Source organism: Coturnix japonica, chromosome 9, assembly GCF_054131305.1.
Source record: "Coturnix japonica strain WE chromosome 9, WE-NBRP24, whole genome shotgun sequence".
NCBI classification, from domain to species: Eukaryota; Metazoa; Chordata; class Aves; order Galliformes; family Phasianidae; genus Coturnix; species Coturnix japonica.
In genome coordinates, this window is record NC_140671.1 from 25,538,998 (window position 1) to 25,553,967 (window position 14,970).

Sequence of the window (14,970 nt, forward strand, 5' to 3'; positions counted from 1 at the left end):
AGCAGTTATCAAGCAAGACCCATGTGTGGGCTACTGCAGTTAGGACACTCGACAACTTCCTTAGATTAGAGGATACAAATTCCATTTTTAGTTGTTTACAGCTTGCTTCAAGGGCATTGTGTCCTTTGCTTACCGCCTAGTACTTTTCCATGGGTACGCAGTCTGTATTGCGATACAGGCTATGCTCATACATATCCTTGTGGCTGCCATGTTCGTGCAGCCATTCTGCAACAGAGGGGCAGAATGTAAATGAGTTCCTGAAAAATAATGAATATATAGATGAGTTCCATGAAATTTGTTGAATATGTATCGGCTTGGCTTTTAAATATATAACACTTCTGCTTGCTGGTGCCCAAGATAGGAGTGACCCGTTTTGCACCCAGTGCCAAATACATTCATTCCTGCTTTATAACCTAACTCCGGGTTATAGAGTTTGATTCTGCAACTCAAAACCATGCATCTGGAATCAGTCTGTCCACTGGTAAATAATTTATCTGATGTCCAAGTGCCTTTTTCAGAGATGACCCTGCTGTCTATCAGGAGCTTTCAGCCCTGCAGCCCCCAGGGAAATCTCCAGAGGAAGCAGTAAAGAAGTGAAACTCAAGTCCTCTGGTGTGTTGAGATGGGCTGGGCTCCTGGGACAAAGGGAGTTCATAAAAGTGGACGGTCCTACAGAGAGACAGCTGTGCCCAGGAGCAGCTCTTGTGCACAGCACAGCCTGCAGCTGACAGAAGGAGAGGAAAGAAACTGGAGAGAGCTTGCAGGATGTGTAAGGTGTGAGCTTGCTGATAGCTCACTGCAGGAGCATTGATCACAGACCATGATACGGTAAGTCTCACTGTCGACCACGTAGCTGCTTTTCATAGAGGGTTAACTATAACTGGGACATCCCGTAGCAGATCTGGCTGCAGGCACTGCATGTTTCTTTACTGTGGAAAAAGCCTTGTGCTTTAACTGAGGGCTTCCGTGATGCAGTTCAGGTGCTGCAGGCAGGTGCCCAGGGCTGTCCTGAAGAGCAGGGTCCCTACTGTGCCCCAGGGGCTGTGTGCTGGGTGTGGGACTCTGCCGCCTGCCAGGCTCAGCACTCAGCCTGCCCGGTGAGCTGCCCAAGGCGCTGCGGGGAGATGTGTGGGGGGAAGGAGCCCCCCGGCAGGGCTTGTGCTGCCACAGCTTCTGCCTGGGGCAGGGGGATCACAGCTCCACTGCACAACTGAATATTTGTGAGAGTACTTTGCAAGTGAACAAACAAGGCAGGGATTTTCCATTTCCTGTTCTGAGGGAAGGAAAGGATTGGAGGCAGAAATTTAAAAGGGTATTTCTTCATTCCATCAGTTCTTTTGTGAACAGTCACAAAGAACGAAGTTTCAGCCTCTTCTTCCTAAAATTATGCAATCAGTTTCAGTTCTTGTTGTTTTCTGCAGACAATAATAGTTTACCTGTATTACATAGAGGCTGATTTCTTTAAGACGAAGTAAAGTGCACAGAGGCTGGAGCTGGGTTCTCAAAGAGCAGGTGGAGTAAAGAGGAAAATATCCAGAAGGCTAGGATATGATTAGGAAATGAGAAAAGAGCTCTGTGATCTTCTACTCCTTAAGGGATGGTGAAGCTCGTGAAAATAACTTGAAGTTCTGGAGTTAAATGAACATTTTCCAAAGGGAAAGGAAATGTTTTATAGTACAGCAGAAAGCAGAAAGAAGAACTTTTATAGTACAGCAGGAGTGTCTCTGAGAATGGTCTGGACTTGTCATTATCTTCTGCACTCTGAACAGGACTCCAAGCCCAACAACAGCAGATGCCCAACAGCAGCTCCATCAACGAGTTCCTCCTGTTGCCGTTGGCAGACATGCGGCAGCTGCAGCTCCTGAACTTCTGGCTCTTCCTGGGCATCTATCTGGCTGCCCTCCTGGGCAATGGCCTCATCAGCACAGCCATAGCCTGTGACTGCCGCCTGCACACCCCCATGTACTTCTTCCTCCTCAACCTGGCCCTTTTTGACCTGGGCTTCATTTCCACCACTGTCCCCAAAGCCATGGCCAACACCCTCTGGGACACCAGGGCCATCTCCTACACAGGATGTGCTGCACAGCTCTTTTTCTTTGTCTTCTTCATCTCAGCAGAGTATTCCCTTCTCACCATCATGTCCAATGACCACTACGTTGCCATCTGCAAGCCCCTGCACTACGGGACCTTGATGGACAGCAGAGCTTGTGCCACCATGGCAGCATCTGCCTGGGGCACTGGGGTTCTCTATTCCCTGCTGCACACTGCCAGTATGTTTTCACTGCCTCTCTGCCAAGGGAACGTTGTGAACCAGTTTTTCTGTGAAATTCCCCAGATCCTCAAGCTCTCCTGCTCAGGCTCCTACCTCAGGGAAATTGTGCTTGTCCTTTTTAGTGTCAGTTTAGCCTTTGGGTGCTTTGTTTTCATAGCTGTGTCGTATGTGCAGATCTTCATAGCTGTGATGAGGATGCCCTCTGCACAGGGTTGGCACAAAGCCTTCTCCACGTGCCTCCCTCACCTGGCCGTGGTCTCCCTGTTTCTCAGCACTGCCTCTTTTGCCTACCTGAAGCCCCCCTCCGTTCCCGCCCCATCTATGGACCTGATGGTGGCAGTTCTGTACTCCTTGGTACCTCCAGCAGTGAACCCTCTCATCTACAGCATGAGAAACCAGGAAGTCAAGGATGCTGTGAGGAAAGTGATGATCAAATGTGTTTCAAAAATATAGAACTGCCCATCTTTTAGAATTCATGACATGTAATGCAGCTTTTTTCTGATGCAAAGTCTTTGTTTTGATTTGTTTTGATCGAGTTTTATAACTGTAATGTATTAAAACTTATTTTTTTAAATACTGAATTACTATTCACTAAAACATCATTACTAAATCAATTCCTCTTCATCTTGTACCTTTGTTGTGTAGTCTAGACACACTGTACATAATGAACCAGGCTCTGTGTGAACCCTAACAGAATAAAGGATGTGCAGTGACTCTGTCTGTCCTCCTTCTTGTGAGACATTTCTGGAGCTGTCGGGGTCAGATGTTCTCAGAAATCCACAATCCAAGAGGAAGCACACGGCTGTTCATCAGAATGTGCGGTGGCTTCAGCCTGCAACAGCTGACTGGCCATGCCTAGGCTTCTGGCTGGGGTCTGTGCTTTCAGGCTCACATCTGGTCACATAGAGTGACCATGAAATGATAAATTTCTCAATTTGTGGTGGAGCTTGGAGGGGGAATAGTAAAACTGATACCTTGGACTTCCGGAGGGAGGACTTTGAATTGTTCAAGAGACTAGTAGGGGCAGTCTCCTGGCATTCGGTCTTAGCGAACAAAGGGGTCCAAGAGAGATGGTTGCTCTTCAAGAAGGAAGTCTTAAGGGCACAGGAGCAGGCGGTCCTCCTGAGATGCAAAATGAGCCAGTGGGGAAGAAGACCAGCGTGGATGAATAGGGAACTGTTCTTAAGGTTGCAGGAGAAGAAGAGAATCTACCACCTGTGGAAGGAGGGAAGAGCAACTCAGAATGACTACAAAGAGGTTGTTAAGATGTGTAGAGGGAAAATCAGAGAGGCAAAAGCCCAGCCTGAATCTAAGCTGGCCGCTGGGGTGAAAACAAACAAGAAACTCTTTTACAAGTACATCAACTGTAAGAGGAGGACAAAGAGGAATCTCCATTCTTTACTGGACAAGGCTGGGAATGTGATCACAGAGAATAAGGAAAAGGCAGAGCTTCTGAATGCCTTCTTTACGTTTGTCTTTAAAAGTCATCTTGGTTGTTCCCAGGGCTCCCCACGCTCTGACTTGGTAGTCTGACCTGGGGAGCAGACTGAACCCCCTGTGATTCTTGAAGAAGTGGTCAGGGAATTACTACTCCAACTGGATTGCCTCAAGTCCATGGGTCCAGATGAGATTCACCCGAGAGTGCTGAAGGAACTGGCGGAGGTGATCGCTGAGCCGCTTTCCACTATCTTTCAGCACCCCCTGTTAACGGGTGAGGTCCCGGAAGACTGGAGGCTTGCCAACGTGACTCCCATTTACAAGAAAGGTTGTAAGGAGGATCCGGGCAACTCCAGGCCTGTTAGCCTGATCTCAGTGCCAGGGAAGGGAATGGAATGGATTGTCTTGAGGGAGATGACGCGGCAGGTGTGGGATGACCAGGAGATCAGACCTAGCCAGCATGGGTTCGTGAAGGGCAGGTCCTGCTTGACCAACCTGATCTCCTTCTACAATCCTGTGACCCGTCTGATAGATGAAGGAAAGGCTGTTGATGTGGTCTACTTAGACTTCAGCAAAGCCTCTGACACTGTCTCCCATGCTATTCTCCTGCAAAAGCTGGCAGCCCGTGGCTTGGATTAGTACACTCTCAGCTGGGTAAGGAGCTGGCTGGAGGGCTGAGCCCAGAGAGTGGTGGTAAATGGAGTTAAATCCAGCTGGAGACCAGTCATGAGTGGTGTTCCCCAGGGGTCAGTGCTGGGACCTGTCCTCTTCAACATCTTTATTGATGACTTGGATGAGGGCATTGAGTGTGCCCTCAGTAAGTACGCAGATGACACCAAATTGGCAGGGAGTGTCAATCTGCCTGAGGGTAGAGAGGCCCTGCAGAGGAATCTGGATAGGCTGGAGAGCTGGGCCGAAGCCAGCGGGATGAAGTTCAACAAGACCAAATGCCGGGTCCTGCACTTTGGCAACAACCCCAGGCAGCGCTATAGGCTTGGGGCGGAGTGGCTGGAGGACTGTGTGGAGGAAACGGATCTGGGGGTACTGATTGATACTCAGCTGAACATGAGCCAACAGTGTGCCCGGGAGGCCAAGAAGGCCAACGGCATCCTGGCTTGCATCTAAAACAGTGTAACTAGCAGGAACAGGGAGGTAATTGTCCCCCTGTACTCGGCATTGGTACTCGGCACCTCGAGTACTGTGTTCAGTTTTGGGCCCCTCACTGCAAGAAAGACATTGCGGCCCTGGAATGTGTTCAGAGGAGGGCTATGAAGCTGGTGAGGGGTCTGGAGCACAGGCCTTATGAGGAGAGGCTGAGGGAACATGGATTGTTCAGCCTGAAGAAGAGGAGGCTCAGGGGAGACCTCATTGCTCTCTATAAGTTCCTGAAGGGAGGTTGTAGTGAGCTGGGGGTCGGCCTCTTCTCTTGTGTAACAGGTGATAGGACCAGAGGGAATGGCTTCAAGCTGCACCAGGGGAGGTTCAGGCTGGACATTAGGAAATATTACTTCTCGGAAAGGGTAGTCAGGCATTGGAATGCACTGCCCAGTTAGGTGGTGGAGTCACCGACCATGGGAGTGTTCAAGAAATGTTTTTAATGTGGTGTTGAGAAATATGATTTAGCAGGGAAGTATTGGTAATGGTTGGACTAGATGATCTTCTAGGTCTTTTCCAACCTTGATAATTCTGTGATTCTGTGATTCTGTGATCTGTCAGTGCCTCTGAGAGGCCAGCAGCAACAGCTGTTTTGCATGTTGGTTGTCAGGTCCCCACTTCCTCATTCCCTATGAGACCCTGTGAAGGACAAATTCTTGGATATGAGTTGTCATGTCAGAAGTTTCCAAGCTTCCTTCAGGGCTTCTTCCATTTTGTACACAGAGGTGCTGGCTGCCTCCAGGATGGTCTGTGGTAGAGGCATCTTGCACAAAGGTCTGATAAAATTTACCCATCACCTACAGGAGCCATTCTGGAGCATAGGCTGGTAGGTAGAAATCTACCGCTAATGACATGACTGACATGAGGAGGTTGGGAGAAGCCCAGAGAACAGAGATGGGAGACTGAGGGGAGGGAAGAGGAGCCTACATTCCATGTTCATAACCAGCGAAGGTGACCCACAGTTACCACTGCTGAAATGCACTTCCCATTGCCTCGCTCTGCTCACATCCACTGTTTGGTGTCCAGAAACATTCAGCAAACATTGGTGAATGTCAACGGGTGCGATTTTTTCCACTTAGAGGAATTCGATGGCACACCGTTGCTTCACGTGCACTTCCACATCATAAGCCATTCTGTCAGGCTGCCCCTCTGCTGCTAACTGTCACACAGCAGCAACACGTAATGGGATGCTGGTGGGAAGGTTCAACCTCTACAGCCACATCTCCTACATCTGCCTCTGATCTTATGGCCCTGGTAATATAAGAGGGGGCATTACTTTGAAGCAGATCTTCTCTGAGTTAACAGTTGGATGGCCTGAGAGGTCATTTCTAACCTAAATGATGCCATGATGGGGAGATTGCTGCAGGGGAAGCTGTTGGCTGAGCAGCCTGAGAACTCAGACCACATCACATTTCACTTGTTCAGAGTTTGACTGTTACAAAAGCCTGAGTATTTCTTTTTAGATGTCATCAAACCAGCCAAGGGGGTTTCCTGAGGACAACCTTTCATGTGACATTGCTATCAAGTGTCATCCACCTGCTTTGCACTGATCTCAAAGAATATTAGAGGCGATCATGTACTGGCCTGAAGGTAAAAAGTTTGGAACGTCACCAGCAGAAGAGGTGTCACATGCCAGAGAGGCCCCATCATATAATGAACTACAGGAAAATGAAAAGAAATATGCCCTGTTCACTGATGGATCATGTCTCATTGTAGGGAAGCATCGCAAATGGAAAGCTGCTGTGTGGAGCCCCACATGACAGGTTGCAGAGGCCACTGAAGGTAAGGGAGAATCAAGTCAGTTTAGACGTAAAAGTTGTCCAGCTGGCCTTAATTGTTGCTGAATGGGAGAGGTGGCCAATGCTGTATCTTTATATTTACTCATGTATGGTAGCAAATGCTTTATGGGGGTGGTTACAGCAGTGAGAACAAAATAACTGGCAACAAAGGGGTTAACCTATTTGGGCTGCTGAACTTTGGAAAGACATTGCTGCCTGAACAAAAGATATGGCTGTAAAGGTGCGTCACATGGATGTACACGTGCCAAAGAGTCAGGCTACTGAAGAACAACAAAACAACCAACAGGTAGATTGAGCTGCAAGATTTGAGGTGGCTCAAATAGACTTGGACTGGCAGAACAAGGGTGAGTTATTTCTAGCTCGATGGGCCCATGAGAACTCAGGCTATCAGGGAAGAGACGTGACATATAAGTGGGCCAGAGACTGAGGGGTGGACTTAACTATGGATGCTATTGTGCAGGTTATTCATGACTGTGAAATATGCGCCATAATTAAACAAGCCAAGACGATGAAACCTCTCTGGGAGGAAGGGTGATGGCAAAAGTATAAATATGATAGCCGAGCTGCTTTCCATCTATCAGTGCTCCTCATTGACTGGTGAGGTCCCAGAAGACTGGAGGCTCACCAATGTGATTCCCATCTACAAGAAAGGTTGTAAGGAGGATCCGGGGAACTACAGGCCTGTTAGCCTGACCTCGGTGCCAGGGAAGGTTATGGAGCAGATCGGCTTGAGGGAGATCACGGGGCATGCGCGGGACAATCGGGGGATCAGGCCTAGCCAGCATGGGTTCATAAGGGGCAGGCCCTGTTTGACAAACCTGATCTCCTTCAATGATCTAGTGACCCATCTGGTGGACAAGGGAAAGACTGTTGATGTGCTCTACCTAGACTTCAGCAAAGCCTCTGACACTGACTCCCACAGTATTCTCCTGCAAAAGCTGGCAGCCCGTGGCTTGGACGGGTACATTCTTGGCTGGGTAAGGAGCTGGCTGGAGGGCTGGGCCCAGAAAGTGGTAGTGAATGGAGTTAAATCCAGCTGGAGACCAGTCATGAGTGGTGTTCCCCAGGGGTCAGTGCTGGGGCGTGTCCTCTTCAACATCTTTATTGATGACCTGGATGAGGGCATCGAGTGCACCCTCAGTAAGTTCGTAGATGACACCAAATTGGCAGGGAGTGTGGATCTGCCTGGGAGTAGTGAGGCCCTGCAGAGGGATCTGGACAGGCTGGAGAACTGGGCCGAAGCCAGCGGGATGAAGTTCAACAAGACCAAATGCCGGGTCCTGCACTTTGGCCACAACAACCCCAGGCAGCGCTACAGGCTTGGGGCGGAGTGGCTGGAGGACGGCATAGAGGAAGTGGACCTGGGAGTACTGATTGATGCTCGGCTGAACATGAGCCGACAGATTGCTTGGGTGGCCAAGAAGTCTAATGGCATCCTTGCTTGCACCAGAAACAGCACTGCCAGCAGGAGCAGAGAGGTGATTGTTCCCCTGTACTCAGCTCTGCTGAGGCCGCACCTCGAGTGCTGTGTCCAGTTCAGGGCCCCTCACTGCCCCCCCCAATCCCAAACGGGCCCCGGGCCACCCCCAGCCCGGCCTGAGCCACGTGACAGGAAGTGCTTCCTGCAGGCGGCGGAGAGCACTTCCGGGCCATGGCGGCCATGAGCGGGGCCGGGAGGAGCGGGCTCTGTGCTGCGAACGGGGTCGGGCCTCGGTGCGGGGGCACGGAGGGGCTGTCGGGGGAGGAGCTCGCGGCGCTGCCGGCACCCAGAGGCGGCTCCCGGGCGGCTCCACGGTCTCGCTGTGCTGCGGAGTCACCCGGCCGGCCCCAAAAGCCTGGAGGCAGAGCCTGAGCCGGCCCCGGCCCGGATCGTGTGGTGCGGCTCCGGCCGTGCTGGGCTGTGCGGCACCAAGAGGAAGACGGCCGTTCGTTTGCCGGCCGCTCGCTGGCTGTAAGATCCGGGTGGCGCCGAGGCCCGGTTAAGAAACGGCGTGGATGAAGGTTTGTACGGATGGAGTGGGTCTGGATTGCAGTGAGCGGGACGAGTCCGGGCTGCGGTTTGGCGTGGTTGTGTTGGTTGCTTTGAAGGGCTGCCGTCATAGGGCGGAGGGAGGGAGGGAGAGGGAGCTTTTAACAGTGCGGGCAGTCAGGAGCACGTCCCGTTTCTGCCTGCTGTGTTGGCGCTGTCGTAAGTCTTTGGGTCCCCAGGGAGGCTCTGCGGTGTCCCGATTCGAAGGCAGGATTAAATCCCACCACAGCCCGTCCATTGCAGGCAAACGCTTCTCTCATCTGGTCTTTGGACTCAGCAGTGCTGGGGGTTTCACAGCACGTGTGTTGCAGTGGCTGGCAGCCTCCGTGTGTTTTTCTATTGCAAACAGGATCCCATTGTGGACCCACATTAGAAGCAGACGTTGGTGTCTTGTGTCAGGAGCAAAGGCAGTGGAAGCGCTGCCCAGGGCGGTGGTGCCAGCAGCGAGCTGCTGGAGCTGCAGGAACATTTGGACAATGCTCTGGGAGCTGGGGTTTGCATTTGGGTGTTCCTGTGCGGGGCCGGCAGTTGGACTCGATGGCCTGACCCACATCAGGTCTCTGCCTGTTGCCCTGGCTTTCCCTGGCACGAGAAAGTGCAAAGAGGAGAAGCTGTGTGGGAGCTGGCAGAAGCTGCCCGGGCTGATGTAGGCAGGCCCAGCGCTGGCCCTGCAGCAGCTGCACCCCTGGGCACAGAGCCGCAGCTCCAGTGCATGCCCGTCCCCTCGGTGCAGCTGAGGTGTTGCTGGGCTCGGTGTGAGCCTCCCATAGCTCACTTAGCATGCGCTTCCTGTTCTGCTGACAGCTCTGTGCCCCAGCTGCTGTCTCCCTGCTCCCCGCTGCCAGCTGCCTGCTTCATGGCAGGAGGAGATGCTGTCTTGCTGTTGCTGAGCATCTGCAGCAGGGAAAGGATGCTGACGTCATCCACAGACTTGCAGTAGCTGCCGTCCATCCAAGTCCCTGGGTGTCCTCTGGAAATTGTGTCCTGCAATACTTCCCCAGCCCATCTTTGAAGCAAGGCTGCCTGAGATGCTCTGGCGAGCAGTGGGGGTGTGATTTTGGGGTTGTTGAATGCAAGGGCTTTCTAAGCCAGGCGAGTAACAGGCAGCCTTGTGGAAGAAGCATGTTCCCTATGAGGTCTTCCCTCAGATACTCTGAGCCTTTTGTTCAGAACTCAGTTGGTTGTACTTATTGTAGGTGACGTTTGAATGCCCAGATGTGACCTGCAGGAAGAGGCGCTGGGTGCTGAAATGGAAGCTGGGGCTTCTGTGTCCCAGCAGGCAGGCGTAGTCAAGACCCCTGTAGAGACTTCTGTTGCTGGCGCTGAGCTCAGGAGATCCCTGAGTGTGCCGTTGCGTGCTGCATATGGCAGCGCCAAGAGATTCCCTTGTGGAAGAAGGGGGAGGATGAAGGAGGCCGAGGGCCCTTTGCTCAGGGCCGGCTCCTCTGTGGCCTCTTGCTGGCCGGAGAGAAGGGCTGCCCGCTGGGCACAGGCAGTGCCTTCTGGCTCCCGTGCCGTGCCCTGTCCTCCAGCCCCCTCCTCATGCCATGTGGAACGCCAGTGCCAGCAGTGCAGCTGCCATGTTAGAACCCTGGCCATGTCACCTTGGTCACTGCTGCCCCACGCAACGCACTCGCCTCTGAGAGCTCCAGCCGTTGACAGCCATGTGGGGAGCTAAGAGAGCGAGGCAGGAGGAAACCCAACATTTAGCAGGGAAGATGGTTCCGGGGACTGCAGGGTTGAAGAGGAGGAGGAGGGGGCCCGCCAGGACCATCAGGTGGCAGACAGGCAAGCGAGCCCATTGCCATCACGCCTGGACCAGGCGCATGACCACCTCCGTGGAGCCCATGGAGGTGGATCCACCTGAGGATGAACCCATGGAGGTGGATCCACCTGAGGATGAACCCATGGAGGTGGATCCACCTGAGGATGAACCCATGGAGGTGGATCCACCTCCAGATGAACCCATGGAGGTGGATCCACCTGAGGATGAACCCATGGAGGTGGATCCACCTCCAGATGAACCCATGGAGGTGGATCCACCTCCAGATGAACCCATGGAGGTGGATCCACCTCCAGATGAACCCATGGAGGTGGATCCACCTCCAGATGAACCCATGGAGGTGGATCCTCCTGAGGACGAGCCCATGGAGGTGGATCTGCCCGATGCACAGTTGGCTTGGTACCACACCACCATGCCAGGCCCTGCAGCAGTACCACCTCAGCTGCAGCATCACTGGTCCAGGCGCTGGGCTCCGTACTGTCTGCGCGGCCCCTGCCCCCGACATTAGCCGAGTGGCTTCATTTAACATCATCTCCTCCTCTGAGACCTTGCGGGCCCCCGGTTCCATCTGAACCCTGTTTTTATTGGTGTTTTTCATGTTAAGTTTAGTTGTAGTGTTAGGATTAGGTTATTGTTAGTGTTTTTTAGTTAGGAGTAGGTTATTGTTCATGATAGTGTTAGGAGTAGATGATTATTCCTGTTTTAGAGTTAGGTGTAGGTTACTGTTTACGTTTTAGTGTTAGGTGTAGGTTTTTGTTCCTGTTTTAGAGTTAGACATAGGTTACTGTTCGTACTTAGAGTTGGGTGGGTTCCTACCAGCAGCTGGCCGCAAACAGCACTCACTTGGTAAGCACACGTCTGCTTTCTCACCCAATGCCATGAGTGAGGAGGTCTGTGACACCTCCGAGGGATGGGATTTGCATCTTGTGACTTTTCTGTTGCAGATTGTCGAGGAGCAGAGCGTGAGTGGCTGTGAAATGCAATTGGGCTTCATGGAAACAGTCTGGAGCTGTGTCTGGAGCTTCCTGCGTGGCCATTGTAAGGTAGGTGTGCCTTACTGTAAGCGTGCACTGAAGCAGTGTTGGTTAAGCACAGCTCACTCCTCTGTCTTCAACAGATCAGCTTTCTGCACTCTATTTCTGTGACTGGCATTGTAGAGCATAGCAGCAGCAAGGCCACGAACACGTGTACGACCAGGTATGTGAACATGGGAAACTTTAATGGTTAGAATAAGATTGCTGTTATTATTAATAAGGCAGTGGTCACGCGTGTGTGCTGGAGCTCAGGGATAGGTTTATTCTTGACTGTTAAGCTCTTCCTTTATTTGACATCCACCCGTCCTCTCTTGTTTCTCTTCCCCTCACCTGCAAGTGCAACAGTACTGAAGGCTGAGGGCTCTTTTCCTGGGCAGGCGGGAAAAGGCAACTGAAATGCAAGTTTGCTGTCCCTCTTTGTTCTCGGGTCAGTAGGCCCTGGATATCTTCCCAGCACCTCTGTAAGTCAGCCTGGAAATGTTTGCTAGCAGGAAGTAACCCCATTGCAGTACCTGAGTCTAATGATGCCTTTTTCTCCCCTTACAGCACGCAGCCTCTGTGAGAGCAGTGGAGCAGCAGCTGTCTGTGCTATGGCTTCTGAACTGCATTTCTCACCACCTGAGATCCCTGAGCCCACGCTATTGGAGAACATGCTGCGCTACGGACTCTTGTTTGGAGCCCTTTTCCAGCTCCTGTGTTTGCTGGCCATCATCCTGCCAGCTTCCAAGTCCCCAAAGGCAGTAAGTAGCGCTGTGTGAGATTGATAGGAATGCTCAGGAAGTCGGCTGGGAGTGAACCGTCTGTAGCTGTTGCCTACGGCAGTGTGCCCCGGCACTGCTGAGAGTGTCGCACTTGGTTCTGTCCTTCCTTCTGCATGCCAGCAGCCTTGAGGTGCCAGCTCATCCTATTCTGCAGCTGCTGCTGCGCCCTATGAGCTGCCAGGCAGAGAGTCCACCCTCCCAGCACGGACCGCCTTGCAAGAGAAAACTTTAGGTCTTGTTTTGCATGGGATTTTTGGGAACTAGACAGAGGTGGAGTTTCTAATGTGCCCTGTGGTCAGGAAGGTGATTTCCAGTGCTGGGCCCCAATGCTGCCCGGGCTGGTGACTTGAGCTCCCAAAGCAGCTGTCAGCCAGTTGTTAGGTAGCTCCCTGACTGTTTCCCAATTGATTCTTGTAGGACTCGGAGGGTTTTGAGTCTAAGACTTGGGAGACGGTGAAGAAACCCAAGGCAAGTGCTGCTCAGCTGAGCAAGAAAGCCAAGAAGGAAAGCAAAAAGAAACGATAAGGGCTTGAGCAGGAAGGCACAAAGGACAGCAGAATCACCTGGAATGTTTCTTCAGAGGTGCACCAAAGGACACACACTGCGTGGTCTGCTTTTCAGGCCTGGCTGTGCTTTCCCTTTCGTGGACTGCGGATTGGAACTAAAGAAGCTGGAAGGGAAGGGCTTCCAATGCATTAGCAGTAAAGAGGACTTCACCTATCTTGAACTTGATATATGGCAAGAGCTGGAGACGCTTCATTCCTTCAGGGTCTGTCTCTTGAGGGCCAGGGACGGTCTAGTGTTAGCCTGAAATATGGCTAGACGGGACTGGAGAGAGAGGTGGTGTCATAGCCACAGAGTCTCTGTAAGGCATCGGGAGCTTCCTGATGCCAGCTCACTGCTTGGTTTGTTTGATCACGAATGAGTCAATGGGAGGAGAAGCTGCTGTGTTAAGTGCCCCAGGGCTTACAGTGGCTTTGAAGAAAAGGGTTCTGTGGTGGGGCTGCAAGTCTGCCATCCTTTTGCATACACAGACTGCCATCCTCAATTGACAAATGCATTGTGAGCCCAGGTCCGGCAGCAGTGCTGTGCTGTGTCTGTTCTCTACCAGAAGCCTAACAGCACATTTGCTGGAACCATCAGTGTGAGAAGGACTGCATTTGCTTCTCTCCCTTGCTGTTGGTGGATGAGTCAGGTGGGCACCATGAGGAGAACAGAACAAAGCATGCGAGACAAAAGCACTCTGAAGTTGCTTGGAGATCTCAGGACAAAGAAACATGACAAAAATATCTCACACCAACAATGAAGACTAATATTGAGCTGTGAGTTTCCACAAATGGGGATGGTAGTTGTTTTAGTTAATCCTGTCCTCCTGCAGGTTCCCTAACGTTGGTTCTGTTGCTTTCTTCTAAGAGAAGTACAAATACTGAAAGAATAATGCACATGTTACCCAAACTACAGGAGTGCTTCCACTGCCGAGAGCCTGTCAGCAATGAGCCCTGTGTGGTTGTTAACTCAGAACAGCTTCTCCTCCTGTCTGAGCTGAGGTTGAATGACTCCTTGTTAAGTAGAATTCCTGGATATTCCTGGGGTTTCATCTTGTGGGGGGAGGTTGGTTTCTAACAGCTCAAAACCTGTTTTAAAACCTGGATTATTAGCTGAACTTATAGCATGCCTTGAGTAATTACTAGTATCTTACATATTTTATGTTCTGTGTACATATCATCTTTGTTTCAAATTAAAACAAAAATAACTTTTTAAAAGTCATGCTGCCTCTTTCTGTGTGTTTACTATGAAAGCTGCTGGAGCTCTGTAGAAACACAGGGATATCCATGGCCTGTTCACGAGAGTGACCCATTTAGGGGAGGCCTTTCAGCTCCTTCGATCTGTGTGAAGGTGGTTAGCTCATACTTTCAGGCATGTGTGTGTCGTGCTTGACTTGGAAGCAGCAAATGTCTGCCAGAACACCTCCACCTTCCTGGAAAGAGGAAACGGTGCAATGTCTTAATTAATTTGCCTCTCATGAGGGATGTTGGCTCCAAGAGCCCCCGTGGAGGTAGCAAAATAAAGGCAGTGTTTGTTAATAGGAGCGGGGAATTAGATGGGGATTCAGTTGATTGATAATGGGGATTTCTGTAGGCTCCCTGCCAAGTGTAGCTGTAGCAGGGAGCTGCCTGGCAGCCACTTGGGCTGCAGGAGGAGCGGCGAGCTGGGTGAGCTCTGGCTGGTGTTACTTGGTTCCCTCCCCAGAAGAGGAAAGGAAAGAGAGACTGTGCGGTAAGTCCTCAGATTCCCAGGCATCTATCTCAAGCAGTTTTTCTGTTCCATTTTTGACTGTTCAAGCAGGTCTCCCTCTCTGACCACATGCTGTCCCGCTCACAGTGCATCCTTGTGCTCCTCCAGTGCAAGCTGCATGATCCCTTGAGGCAGGCTAATAAGCAGCTTGTGACCTGAGTTCCAGTTCACATAGTTCAAGTAAATCCCTATTAATCCTGCTCAGACCTAATTGACTTTCATTCTCATACATGTGCTTCTCTCTGCTTTAGGGATGCTCTCTGGTGATGTTCCCCATTGGCAGCAGCGGAAGAGCCAAGGCTATCTGTGAAGAGAACCAATACTTCCTTCTTGCTGCTCTGGAAGTTTTGAAGCCAAGATTATTTCCCAGCCTGGTGTAAAGAACATGAAAAGAGCCCTTTGGTG

At 51.4% G+C, this 14,970-nt stretch overlaps 2 protein-coding genes across 4 annotated transcripts; both read left to right on the forward strand.

Moving 5' to 3' along the window:
* Window positions 1-526: 526 nt before the first annotated feature.
* Window positions 527-2,986, forward strand: LOC107306923 (olfactory receptor 14C36-like). Its single transcript, XM_015850332.3, has 2 exons — window positions 527-828; window positions 1,770-2,986. The coding sequence occupies exon 2, from the start codon at window positions 1,793-1,795 to the stop codon at window positions 2,723-2,725; it is 933 nt and encodes a 310-aa protein (XP_015705818.2). The 5' UTR covers window positions 527-828; window positions 1,770-1,792; the 3' UTR covers window positions 2,726-2,986.
* A 5,323-nt stretch (window positions 2,987-8,309) lies between these two features.
* Window positions 8,310-14,970, forward strand: LOC146759875 (protein MANBAL-like). 3 transcript variants are annotated; one of them, XM_085508803.1, is made up of 6 exons: window positions 8,310-8,664; window positions 11,420-11,518; window positions 11,593-11,672; window positions 11,847-11,970; window positions 12,056-12,249; window positions 12,688-14,037. In XM_085508803.1, exons 5-6 carry the CDS (start codon window positions 12,100-12,102, stop codon window positions 12,793-12,795), a joined length of 258 nt encoding a protein of 85 aa, XP_085364929.1. In that variant the 5' UTR covers window positions 8,310-8,664; window positions 11,420-11,518; window positions 11,593-11,672; window positions 11,847-11,970; window positions 12,056-12,099; the 3' UTR covers window positions 12,796-14,037. The 3 variants fall into 3 exon arrangements, with proteins under 3 accessions (XP_085364929.1, XP_085364928.1, XP_085364927.1); XM_085508802.1 differs by lacking the exon at window positions 11,847-11,970; XM_085508801.1 differs by lacking the exons at window positions 11,593-11,672; window positions 11,847-11,970; window positions 12,688-14,037 and adding an exon at window positions 14,817-14,970.

Bases quoted from the DNA above. Each gene is read 5' to 3' on its own strand.
- LOC107306923 (XM_015850332.3), top strand. From the start codon at position 1,793: ATGCCCAACAGCAGCTCCATCAACGAGTTCCTCCTGTTGCCGTTGGCA.
- LOC146759875 (XM_085508801.1), top strand. The intron at 11,519-12,055 runs GTAGGTGTGCCT...CTCCCCTTACAG, and splicing joins TCCTGCGTGGCCATTGTAAG to CACGCAGCCTCTGTGAGAGC.